Below are 13,183 nucleotides of genomic sequence, written 5' to 3'. Positions count from 1 at the left end.
TGTATTTGCTGGAACTGGTTTTGAATTCAAATACCCCTCAATTTCAGTAGAAATGGCTTTCTTGGTGCTTGTTTCACCTCCAGGATTAATGTAACCTGCACCAAACACTTTCTTCCTCAGTTGTTCAGTGAAATCAAAGTCGTCGTCATCTTCATCATCCAACATTGAAGGGGAAGGAGTGCTTTGGCTAGCCAAAATTTCTTTTTTTGACAGTTCTTCCATAGCTTTTTTTACTGCAGTTTTGACTACTTCAAATTTTTCCCCCTCATCCACAAAGCACATGCCCTTGCTGTTAGGATCTAAAAAATGAGCTATAGAGAATTCAATATTCATCAACTCCCTTTTCGAATCTTTTGTTTAAATCTTCATTGAAGTAGTGAGCAAGCTCTGATGACACCTCGGTTTTTGGCTTGATCATCTCCCTTGCTAATCTTCCTCTGATGTTGTATAGGCAATTAATAACGGAACAGATGCTAACATTCTTTTCACTGCTGCATTTCTCAGAGAATTCTGAAAAGCCTCTCAGAAGCCGGATGACAGATTGAATAGATTCCACTTCATCATCTGTTGGTAAAAGATCTGTCAACTTACAACCTCCAGAAACAGTAGGGTTCGGATTCTTTAAAGAATGCATCGCCGGAAGAAGATCCACCACAGACTCCATTTGATGGAGGTCAGAGTTCCATCTTGTGGGGCATCTCTGTACTAACTTTGTTCTGGAGTTTTTTAAGGCTTTGGCAGCATTAACTAAAGTCATAGCTTTTTGAGAGGACTGGTTGAAGTGACCTACTAATTTTGTTATTTTGTGGTTGAGAATTGACCATTTTGGACATCTTTTATCATCGACAGCACCACTGACAACTAGATTTAGACGGTGGTCGACACACCAAATTGCACTTTGAACCCCAATTGATTTCCTAACACCTGCTTAGACATTAGCTGCACCGTCGACTGTTATCCAGGTTTTGACTCAAAATCAAGTTCCAGTTTGTTGATAGATTCATTGAGCTTCTTGGCAATATTGTCGGCAGTATGTTGTTCGGGGAAGTAGGACATTTCTACCAAGAAGCGCTTTAATTGGAACTTTGAATCTATATAGTGGAGTGTAAGGCTCATGAAAGACAAATTGGTGTGATCAGTGGTCCACACGTCGGATGTAAAGGCCACTCCATCAAGATTTGACTTGTCTGAATTGAAAATGTTTTTTACTTGTTCCTTGATGAATTTAAAAAGGAGAGGAATGTATTTTGTAGATATATTCTTTGCTGTAATGGCTCTGAATTGACCGTTGGTTGCAGTTCTCATCATCCGGGTGAATGCGTCAGTTTCTACAATAGAAAATGGTTGAGTGTCCTCAATCACCCATTTAGTAATGTCAACAACAGTTCTTATTTGATTGATGTCAGTAACTTCCCATTCAGGTTTGGTAGCCTGTTTTCTGCCTTGCAGTGTCTGTGTGTTGGAAGTGCCACAAGTTCCACTTGGTCCAGGCTGTGGCGATACTGGTGTATCTTTTTGTGTCTGTGGACATCTCCTCTTTTTTCCTCTTTCTTGTGTTTGTTCAAAATCTGAGTCTTCAGAGGCAAGCTCATCAAAAATGTCTGGTATTGTTGATTTTTGCTTGTCTTTCCTTTCTAATTGTTTATATAAATTCAAGTGGACTCTTTTCAAATGGTTCCTTAAAGGACTTGTGGTGCTTTTATTGATTAAGTATATTTTGCCACAGGCCTTGCATTTTGCCTTGTTTTCCTCCACATTGTTGAAGAATTCCCAAATATTAGACAGCTTAGGCATCTGAAAAGAAAAAAAAAGTGAAATGAAAAAAAAAAAAAGAAACGAATCGGATTGAGTTTGCCATATCGGATCGGACGAATATTTCGGATTATTTATTGAATTTAAAATCCACAAAAACGGATCAGATTGTTAATAAGGATTACTTTTCGGATTAAAAATTCGAAAACACGGATCAAATCACATTTTCGATTTACTGACTTTTTATTGAAATATTTGGCTCAATATTTCCTTAATATTTGCCTTAATAAAACGTGATAGTTTTTGATGCATACAAACAGTTTCCGAAAAAGAACTAATTATTTATTAAGTTATTTGAAAATTTTCCTTAATATTCGTCTTAACAATAAATGATATTTTAGAGGCATGCATAAAGTTTTCAATAAAAGAACTAATTATTTGCCTTAATTATTGAAATGAGCGTAACAATTTTTCAAACTAGTTTTTATCTCTATTTCTATTTTTATTTCTGTTAATATTTAAGTAGAAGAAATATTACAATATAAATTTTATCGGACCAATCCACTAATTGAAGCAATCCGCAAAGCGAAATAATTCGCAAAGGAATTCGATCCACAAAAAAAAAAAAAAAAAAAACCGCAAAAATTCAGTTTGAAATATTCTTAACTTTTAAATCAAATTAATATAATAATGGCTTACCGTAATAAATGTAGGTGAAGAATAGTAGACTTGATCTGTTGAACGAATTGTTGTATGTTAAGATTTCCAAATAGAACTGATTGAAAATAAAAAAGAAATCCACTATTTATAGGACGCGCACATAATAAAAACGTAATTTTTTTGGACCACACCATTTAATGGTGACGCGAACGGAACGCGATTCGTATAATTCGCTAAACGAATAAAAGTTAAATTGATTTGTAAAAATTTTTCGGATTGATAATCCGAACAGCGAAGTGAATCCGCAAAAAAAAAATTCGCTAGTGGTTCGTAAATTAGTTTTCGGATTATTAATCCGAAAAATTTTTACGAACTGACTATTTTAATCCGCAAAATAAGTCGGATTGGCTTTTTGCGGATTTTACGAACCGAATCGGCGGTGCCTACTAATTGATTGATAAATTCGCTGCGAAATTTTTTTCGCAGCGGATTTATCAATTAATTAGCAAATAATTGATCCTAAATAAAATCGTTTAAATTTTTGTGAAACCTCTTAATTTGTATCACCTACCTTTTAATGAAATTTCTGAGTAAACGATAATGATTTAAAACCTACTTTTTTTTATTCTATTAACAAATAACCTATTTACCAAATTGGAAAAATAATTATTTTGATATCTATTTCCGTTAGATTTTTATTCAAGAAAAACCGAAGATTAGATTTGAAAATTCTGCAATCGTTTAAACTTTCGTGAATAGCTGTATATATATATATATATATATATATATATATATATATATATATATATATATATATATATATATATATATATATATATATATATATATATATATATAACAAGAATAATGAAAGAAAAAATAGCTGCCCCTGCCAAACCTTCAGTCGTTGTAGTATCACTCCAATTCAGGTCAGGCTATTTGATTGTCAATAGATATACTGAACTCCCCGCATCTTCTATGTATATAATTATAAAAAATATATATATAGTTTATAATTTACTTATCACCTCATAATTTTACTTTTAGTTTTGTTTTACTTTTCTTTTAATGAAAATGTTTAATTATATTATTCACTCTAATTTTTTTATCGATACCTGTTTAACACTGTCCCTAACTATGTATATATAAGTAGGTGTTAATAATAGTAATTTATTTTTATTATTGTAATTACTTTTTTATTATTGTTCTAGCTGTTAATTATTTATTACTTAATTATTTATATTAGCTTTTAATTTTAAATTAAACAAAAAATGGATAAGTTTGTTAAAGTGAAATGGCTCGAACCTCCCCATTCCATTGAATATGGAACAATTCCTTCAAATTGGATAGAAGAAAAAAATGATAGCTTTTGGGTGTGCTGGCCTCCAGTTCCTAATGTGAAGCCATTAATTTTAAAAAGGCAACTGCCAAAAAAAGACTGGTTCAGGTTTATTTTGTTAAAGAAATATGGAAGTGGAAGTAAGTTTAAGTCATATATAACTTTTATGAAACAATTATTTATATTTTATAGTATTGGCATTTTCATATTTTATTTTTTTTATTTTAGGCAGCTTTTCTGAATGTGAGCTTGTCCCCTCAGCCATTGATATGAACAAAGATACAGATGATGATAATCTTTCCAAGCGAAAATCTTGAATGGTTTTATCATATTTTATGAGTGATTCTGATGATTTGGGTTGTTTGAGCTAATTTACTTTATTTTGTTTGGTATTATACTAAAAAATTTTTTGACGCATCAGCAAAATTTGTGAACAAGTGTATTGTTTATTATAGATAATGATGTTGCTTCCAATCAACCAAAAAGGCCTAAATTAGTTTGCAGCAGTGATGAAGAGCAAGAGGCCATAATCGAAAAGTTTCCGTTACTTCCACCATCACTACAAAAATGTTCTTTATTTTCTTTATATTTAAAAATTTATATTTACAAAATTTTGTTGTTGTTGTGTTTTCAATGCTGTTGTATACATTTTTCTTCTTTGAGACTAATTTTTTAGACTTTGGTATAACAAATAATACTCCTTAAAACACTGAACTTAAATTTAGTAAGATCAATGAGTATTATTTGTTATGCTAACAAAGATTTTTGTAGGACTTTACAGTATACATCTAAAGTATATCAGATATGTTTTAAGAAGTTTATTTTTGCAGGTATTTTAAAGTGCAGTTTTCTATAATTAAATTTAAATTATTTTTTTTTAAGTGCCTTCAAATCTGAGTTTGATTACTAAAAGGAAGCAAAGAATCAATTTGGAGATTGATTCAGAATCTCAAACTAAAGTACCATCTTCTCAATCTTATCTCCTGCAGCATAACACAAGCAATAGTACCGTTTTTATTCTTTATATATGTTGGGTATTAAATTCTTATAAAATTTGTGTATATGAATAAACAAAGTTTTTCTTTGCAGGTTGCAGCAGTAAATCTTTGGATGACATAGATAGTACACCCACTGTATCACAAGATGGTATAGTTAAACATTAAATTTAAATTTTTAAGCTTTCATACAAAACAATTAATTAAACTATTAGCTAGATTTCTAGTTATTTAATTAGGCATTTTCTTGGTACAAGCATTTTGACACTGAATTTTTCATAATGCTCTGGAACATTTTTATTTTATATATAATATAATATCTATTATATTATATATAAAATAATATTATATTATATATAAAATAAAAATGTCTCAACCAGAGCATTATGAAAGATCCAGTCAAAAATGTTTGTACCAAGAAAGTTCCTATTTAAATACCTAGAAATCTAGTTATTAGTATATATATATATATATATATATATATATATATATATATATATATATATATATATATATATATATATATATATATATATATATATATATATATATATATATCATGGCCATCTATAATAACAGGCCTTGACATCGCGCAAGAGGCCGCAAAAACTGAAGGCCGATTAAAAATTTTGTTACTTAAATCGATACACGTTTTATAAAGGCAAATTAATGTTAGAGTGGTTGTTTTCTCATATAAATTTCTAACAAAAATAAAATTATTAGAGAAAAAATAACAGCAGTTCAAAAATCGATATATTTTACGGTATTTCGCGTTGCCAGAATAATAACAATGTTATAATTAACACGATTTGAAGACTAAAAACATAAACAAAAATAAAACCCGTTGGTAATTATTTTCTTTAAATACAATTCTGTAATTAACAAAAAGTATGGATAACTAAAAACTTAAATATAACGATGAAAATGATCAACAAAAAATCCATCCAACAAAAACAATCTTTTTATGTGTGTTGTGTGTGTGTGTGTGTGTGTGTGTGTGTGTGTGTGTGTGTGTGTGTGTGTGTGTGTGTGTGTATATACATATATAAGCTTTAAAAAAAAAGAAGATAAAAAGTGTAACAAAAAAATTTTAAAAATTTAAAACTAAAAATTCACAAAAATTACGATAACTTCAGTATTTTCATCCTTGACTCTCTGTTACTACTAGGAGTGGTGATAAGTGCATGATTCTTTAGCAAAATATTGGAATATACTCTGCATTGCTTTTTTGTTATTTTAAGTCCATACTTAGCTGCTATAAACTGAAACTGAGTAATACAAAAAGTCCTGCAAAAAGGCCCAGTGGCACCTTGAAAAAATAGAAAGCAAAATAATGACCATTGGACAAGAGTATCAGTAGGGATTTGAAGTCCACCCCTGTTTAGACTATTCAGATAATTTCCATATTTGTAATAATAATTTGTTGTATCATCATAAATTTTTATTTCACTTTTTTGCACATAGCCAGCCATGTAAACTATAGCTATTAATGTTGACTGATTAACTGAGCTTTCAAGATTATGCAAATTATCCAGCAATTCTTTTTCATCAGTAGAAGTATCTCTGCAACATATGTCACAAGTATGACCATCAATGCCATCTACAACAATATCTAGTTTTAAAGACAATTTGGTATGTTGAATATGTATTTTTTCAATTACAGATTTAGCATTTACAAAATAGGTCCCTCCTGATCCCTGTCGAAGCTTAGAAAAAGCTTTTTCAATTGGATCTGTTGAAAACCAACCTAACAAAACATATTTGGCTCCATTACTTAACAACGTTTTCACTAAATCAATTAAGCCATAGCATGTATGTGCAATTGCTATACTGGTATCTTGTGAAAGCTGTTTGACTCGTTTACCAGAAGGCTTCATAAAATTTGACAGTTCAGCAGTTTCATGTAGTATTTGTAACTGTGGATCATCAACTGAGTGGATTTCACCACACAATTCATTTCTAAAGCGAATGCTAGCACCAGGTACTTTGACATTGACAACACTCCAAAAAGAAATAACTTTTTCTATAAATATGGCAGTACTTTCAAAAGCTTTATTTTCAATGTCTGGGTGTGTTCTAAAAGCAGCAACTGTTTCTTCACAAAAAACACACAAACACAACTTTACAGACTGTCTCTCTATTGGTTTTGGATAAACTGATTTAGCTGTAAGTCTAGAAAGTTTAAAAAGACTATTGCACTCAGCTTTATATAACATTTCTAAATCACTCCACTTAGCCAAGAAAAGTGCTCCATTATGCAAAAATTGAAGCTGACCAGTCTTTTCTGTTAACCAATTGTTTCGTATAGATTTTAAAAGATGCACATAATCATATAATAAAAATGTACCTGATGTTGATAACCATGTTTTACTTTCAACTGTTTTAAATGTTTTAAAAAATCGCTGATTTATTCGGTTACCATCAGTTATTATTGCTAATGCCCTACCATTATCAATATTATTTATTGTATCAACAATTGGTTGACATTGTGCAAATTGAAATTCAGCTGAAAGAGTTGCAACAGGTTGAGCTCTACATATAAATTCTGGACCTCCAAAAAGACATTTTATCATAAATGATAAAATTGTTGTAGCCAACTTTTCAGGGTGATTTACTGCATGACCAAACAAAGTACCTCTTTGATAAAGAAGTGAAGCTTTAACATATACTTCATCAATTAAAAGAATACAAGTTCTTTTCATTGGATCTGTATTCATAAGAATACTGTTTATGAAGTTTAAGTCATCCATTGAGCTAATTTTTGAGGTCAGCCGTGTTAGAGTTCGAATACTTGGCAACTTGTAGTCAATGCACAAACGGTCATACAAACTTCGTCGCATTGCAAAATATTCATATGCCCTACATATAATATCTGGGGTATATAAAATTTCACCTACATTAACCTTTCTCATGGCACTAAGGTGCTCAAATAGAACATTAGACTGGTGAGAACTTTCTTTAGACTTTAAAAATCTAATTGCTTCAAATAAAGCAGATTTTGTTTTTATTAATGTTAACCTGTTTGTAGTTAAAGATGAAATATTACAAGTGGTGCCATTGTGATAAGCAACAAACGAAAAATCATCAAAAATTTCCATAAGAAATAAAGGAACACCAAGTTTGAAAATTTTTGACTGTATGTGTAAACTTTTTTCATTGAGCTGAAAAACAATACAATCATTGCTATTAATGAACATAGATTGAATATCATCAAATACAAGTGTATCATCTTTTAGAAAGACATTTAACTCATCTGGTAAAACATTTCGAAATCCGCTTGCTGCCATGGTTTTTCGTGCTTTGTTTGGTGGTGTTGGTAAACAACTTGATGGTATTTTTTTAAAGATAGATGGTGAGTTTAACGGTCGTTGTTTTCCATATTTAGTTACAAAAGGTGCATCATCTGGCCAATGCAGTCGACATACTGCTGTGTAGTCAGTGACAATAAAATTTGCTCTTGGGATTGCATCACTCCATCTTTTCCTTTCCTCTGGATCCTTTGGAAACTTATAAATCGAGATTTTCGTTTCAGTTGAGTGATAGTTCGACTTGCAGAGCGGTACACAACATTTTAAAGGCATTTTTTAAACTGGTAAAATAACTTATTAATTCGACAATATTAATACAACCTTATAAACTGTTTGTTATTACAGTTTACAGTTAGCTGTTACGTCCTAAAGTTGCTTTATATAACTTATTAACCAATAGAATTTCATAAATTACAAAAAAAAGGCGCAATGCAGACTTCGCTTAAAGTAAAAAATCAAAATGTAAAAGGAGTATTATAAATCGGCCTTCAGTCAAACAACTTTTTTGCGTGATGTCAAGGCCTGTTATTATAGAAGGCCATGATATATATATATATATATATATATATATATATATATATATATATATATATATATATATATATATATATATATATATATATATATATATATAAAGAAATAACTCATTCATTTGTTTACTGTTTTATACTGAACTTTATTAATTTATTACAAAAAGAATTTTTAAGAGTAATTTGAGAAAATAAAGCTCAACACTTGCTTTGAATATATGCTTCAGTATTAGGCTAAAAATTTATTTATTGTTGTGTTGTTAAAACTACTTTTTAAATCCTCTTATTTTTGCTTACTCTTATTATTCATATTTAATAAAATATTTATTTACTTGAAAAAAATATTTATTTATTTAAAATATTTATTTATTTAAAAAATTTATTTACTTGAAAGATATCTATTAGTAGACTTTAATAACGTATCTTTTTGTAACTTAAAATTTCTTTATTTTTAGTTTTCCAGAAAAATGTGATGAAAATTTTGAAAAATATAAAAAAAGATTTATCTGATATTAAGCAAACCCAAAAAGATCTTATAGAAAAGTTTTCAGTTCTGCAGCATACAGAGGTAGATAATGTAAACACGTTTGTCTTAATTACTATTGACAATGTTGAGGATTTGGGGAAGTTAGAAAGTAAATTTGAAGACAAAAATATATATTTGCAGCTGGTATGTTCACCAGTATATTTTTTATTATTTATAACACATAATTTATAACACTGTATTAGTCAGTTAAAAATCTAGTTCAAGCTAAAAACATTTTTTCAAATTTCAAATACATACAATGTTAATTAGTAATATTGTATTGTATTGCTGTTAGTTTGTTACAGGTAGGCAATGTTCACTGTTTTTTTTTTTGCAGCAGTATTTAACCAAATAGCGAAAAGTAAACTGCAATAGATGCAGGAATTCACAGTAGAAGTGTGGAATGAGTTTAAACTTATTCTAAAAATCAAAATCTTAAATAAAAATTCATGAAAATCCAATAAAAAGTATTATTGTAAATGTCTTTTACATCTCAAGACATCTATGTCTTATATCCGTAGCAATTAGATATAGTGTTTTCAAGATTTTTGCTTGCTACTCTGATGCTTTAAATATTCTGACAGAGGAGGATGCATACCCCCATCCCCCGAGATTTTTTACTGGTTACTTAATTTATCATGCTATTATATATAGTAAATTATTATTACAGGTGGCAGTTTTAGCTCGTGCTTGTGGCATCCACCCTAAAAAAAGTATCTATGAGGCAATGAACAAACTTTTAACTAAAGATGTTGCTTCGAAATATAACGGGTACTGCCAAGAAGTGTAATTTTTGCATGGAATTCAAAAATATTTATTCAGCCATTATAGGTATAAATACAAAAGAACAAGTTTACACATCATATTTTATTAAATGTGACTAAGTCACATTTCAAATATACAAAGGTATTTCAATTTTATGTTTTAAAGTTCTGTATCTTTTTTTATTTAGAGGCAGTTAGTAGTCAGCATGCTGACACCAAAGATATTCAACTCCACAGTTTTATTGGAGAGTGGTTTCGACAAGCTGGTGTCTTGAATATTCGAACTGAGAAGAAAAAAATTGAAAATCTGAATAAAACTTTATAAAAAAAAAAGTTGGTTTTTCTTTTACTAATAAAAATATTTTTTTAACTGCTGTTAAGTAACTTTATAAATTAACAATATCTTCTAACTTTTGTTATTTACATTATTTCAATTTAAAAAACTGATTTATGTCTTCTATTATTTTTGTTTATTTGTTTATGATGTATCATCATACTCTAATAAAAAAATATTGTTAAAATATTTCTTTCAAAATTTTATCAATGTTCAATTTTCTTTTTTTTAGATGCAGTCAGGTGTCAGCATGAAAATGTAAAAGATTATGGAAGCTAAATAAGCAATTTTAAAGGAGATTGTCACAATAAAACGTTATGAAAATAATTTAATTATAGTTTATTTTTCATTTTTATGTATTTGATCCTATTTTTTGTAAAGCGTCACTCGTTTGTATTTCTTTATTACATATTTCTTTTGTATTATATGTTTGTATTATTTCAGAAATAAAATTTCAGAAGTCTAACTGTTGTTTTATTAAAAAACAAATTAAGGATTTTGAATGATTATTTTCAATATGTTAATTATTACAATCCCTGCAAACACTTAAAATTGGCGTTCAAATAGTTATTTATCAATATTACTTAAATATATCATAAATGATATATAAACACCTTATCACTATTAACAATAGAGTGCGCCAAGTTCCCGTATTTACGGGAACTACGGGAGCGGGATCCTGTTCCTGCTTTTGGTATTTAAAATACGGGAACGGGATCCTGTTCCCGTAATAAATAAAATACGGGAACAGGAAATTCCCGTTCCTGTTCCCGTACGTCATTCGATGTTACGGGGTTTTCCCGTAATTATTATATTATAATATATAATATATATATATTTATATATTATGATATAATATATATATATTATATATATATTATATATATATATAATATATATATTTATATATTATATATATACATATTTATATATTATAATATATATATTTATATATTATAATATAATATAAGAAATACGGGAAAAGCCGTATTTTTACAAGTTTCCCGCATTTTACCAAGTTTCCCGCTTTTTTACGGGATTCCCGCTATTTTATGATTTGCGCGCATATATTCCCGTTTATTTTAAGATTTTAAGATTTGTTATAAATTTGGTACTAATACTAGGAACAAACTACTATAACTATAAGGTAAATATATATAAATATTATAATAATTTAAAATTATAATTAGGTTTAAGACCTAATTATAATTTTTTTAAGTAGTTTACTGTCTTCGTTTCTTTGCTAACTTTCTTCTTTTCTTTGCTAACTTTCTTCTTTTCCTTACTAACTTTCTTCTTTTCTTTACTAACTTTCTTCTTTTCTTTACTAACTTTCTTCGTTTCTTTACTAACTTTCTTCTTTTCTTTACTAATTTCTTCGTTTCTTTACTAATTTCTTCTTTTCTTTACTAACTTTCTTCTTTTCTTTACTAACTTCTTCTTTTCTTTACTAACTTTCGTCTTTTCTTTACTAACTTCTTCTTTTCTTTACTAACTTTCTTCGTTTCTTTACTAACTTTCGTCTTTTCTTTACTAACTTCTTCTTTTCTTTACTAACTTTCTTCGTTTCTTTACTAACTTTCTTCTTTTCTTTACTAACTTTCTTCGTTTCTTTACTAATTTCTTCTTTTCTTTACTAATTTCTTCTTTTCTTTACTAACTTCTTCTTTTCTTTACTAACTTCTTCTTTTCTTTACTAACTTTCGTCTTTTCTTTACTAACTTTCTTCTTTTCTTTACTAACTTTCTTCTTTTCTTTACTAACTTTCTTCGTTTCTTTACTAATTTTTTCTTTTCTTTACTAACTTCTTCTTTTCTTTACTAACTTTCGTCTTTTCTTTACTAATTTCTTCTTTTCTTTACTAATTTCTTCTTTTCTTTACTAACTTCTTCTTTTCTTTACTAACTTTCTTCTTTTCTTTACTAACTTCTTCTTTTCTTTACTAACTTTTGTCTTTTCTTTACTAACTTTCTTCTTTTCTTTATTAACTTTTTTCTTTTCTTTACTAACTTCTTCTTTTCTTTGCTAACTTGCGTCTTTTCTTTACTAACTTTCTTCATATCTTTGGTATCTTTCTTGTTAATTACCTTATTTTCCTTTGAATATAAGTTATTAGTTAGAATTAACCTTTTTTCCTTTTTTTTTTTTTAGGTACATAGCTTTTATTAAAACTCCCCTGTGTGTCTTCTATGTTGTAAAAATCTTCTCTGTTGTTAAGTTAATAAATTTAAAAAATAAAAAAAAAAAATAAAAAAGAATCCAAAAAAAAACAAACACCTAAACTAAAATAAACCACAAAAAAAACAAACAAATTATATAACCAGGAAAAAAAAAGAAAAAAAAAAAGCAGGAAAAAAAACCAGGAAATATTAGACGTTCCAGGTGAAAAACGGGAACAGGAACGGGATTTTCCCGTTCCCGCTTTTTAAAATACGGGAACGGGAATTCCCGTTCCCGTTTTTTTCCAAGTCTGGGAAATGAATCCCGTTCCCGGAAATTCCCGCTTTCGTTTCCCGGAAAACGGGAATTGTCACAGCCTAATTAACAATATCTAAACTAAATCACGAGTGCATCGGTATTAAATCAACGGTTATCATCTTTACCTATTTACAAGTGATAACCACTCAATTACGGTAATACAAAGTTTACAAAATCACCATTAAATAAGTACTTAATCACCGCTTACGGTTAGTATTGAATTACTACTAAATCAATAGTGTATCGGTGTTAAATCAGTGGTGATAATCACTACTTATTCACTAATAACAAATCACCACTCAATCACTAGTGATAAAAAGTTTACAAAATCAACGTTTAGTAAGTACTTCATCACCACTTACGATAAGTATTGAATCACTACTAAATCATCAGTGATGCGCGCATAGGGCTATTAACATTTTATGCACCTGTTAGTCATTAATTACCCTCTGCAGTAATGCTAGAAGGTATTATAACATAACTGCAAGGTAATCAGA

At 28.9% G+C, this 13,183-nt stretch overlaps 2 protein-coding genes and 1 pseudogene across 3 annotated transcripts; 1 reads left to right on the top strand and 2 right to left on the bottom strand.

Moving 5' to 3' along the window:
- Positions 1-954: 954 nt before the first annotated feature.
- LOC149881114 (uncharacterized) lies at positions 955-3,159 on the bottom strand. Its single transcript, XM_090069651.1, has 2 exons — positions 2,452-3,159; positions 955-1,794 (listed from the first exon to the last, which is right to left on the bottom strand). The coding sequence occupies exon 2, from the start codon at positions 1,792-1,794 to the stop codon at positions 955-957; it is 840 nt and encodes a 279-aa protein (XP_089925777.1). The 5' UTR covers positions 2,452-3,159.
- Positions 3,160-3,278: 119 nt separating this feature from the next.
- On the top strand, positions 3,279-10,674 carry LOC145189510 (uncharacterized; annotated as a pseudogene). The gene is made up of 9 exons (XR_016445829.1): positions 3,279-3,891; positions 3,980-4,108; positions 4,207-4,320; positions 4,634-4,756; positions 4,841-4,897; positions 9,040-9,254; positions 9,781-9,941; positions 10,063-10,207; positions 10,441-10,674. The product of XR_016445829.1 is annotated as an uncharacterized LOC145189510 (transcript).
- LOC149881113 (uncharacterized) lies at positions 5,582-8,587 on the bottom strand. Its single transcript, XM_090069366.1, has one exon. It carries the CDS (start codon positions 8,325-8,327, stop codon positions 5,868-5,870), a length of 2,460 nt encoding a protein of 819 aa, XP_089925492.1. The 5' UTR covers positions 8,328-8,587; the 3' UTR covers positions 5,582-5,867.
- Positions 10,675-13,183: the final 2,509 nt, after the last annotated feature.

Source organism: Hydra viridissima, unplaced genomic scaffold (genome assembly GCF_058129835.1).
Source record: "Hydra viridissima isolate aposymbiotic clone 2 unplaced genomic scaffold, HvirCarnegie_v1 scaffold_12, whole genome shotgun sequence".
Taxonomy (NCBI): Eukaryota; Metazoa; Cnidaria; class Hydrozoa; order Anthoathecata; family Hydridae; genus Hydra; species Hydra viridissima.
Note: the sequence above shows the minus strand (reverse complement) of the source record. Positions and strands in the feature narration are given on the sequence as shown.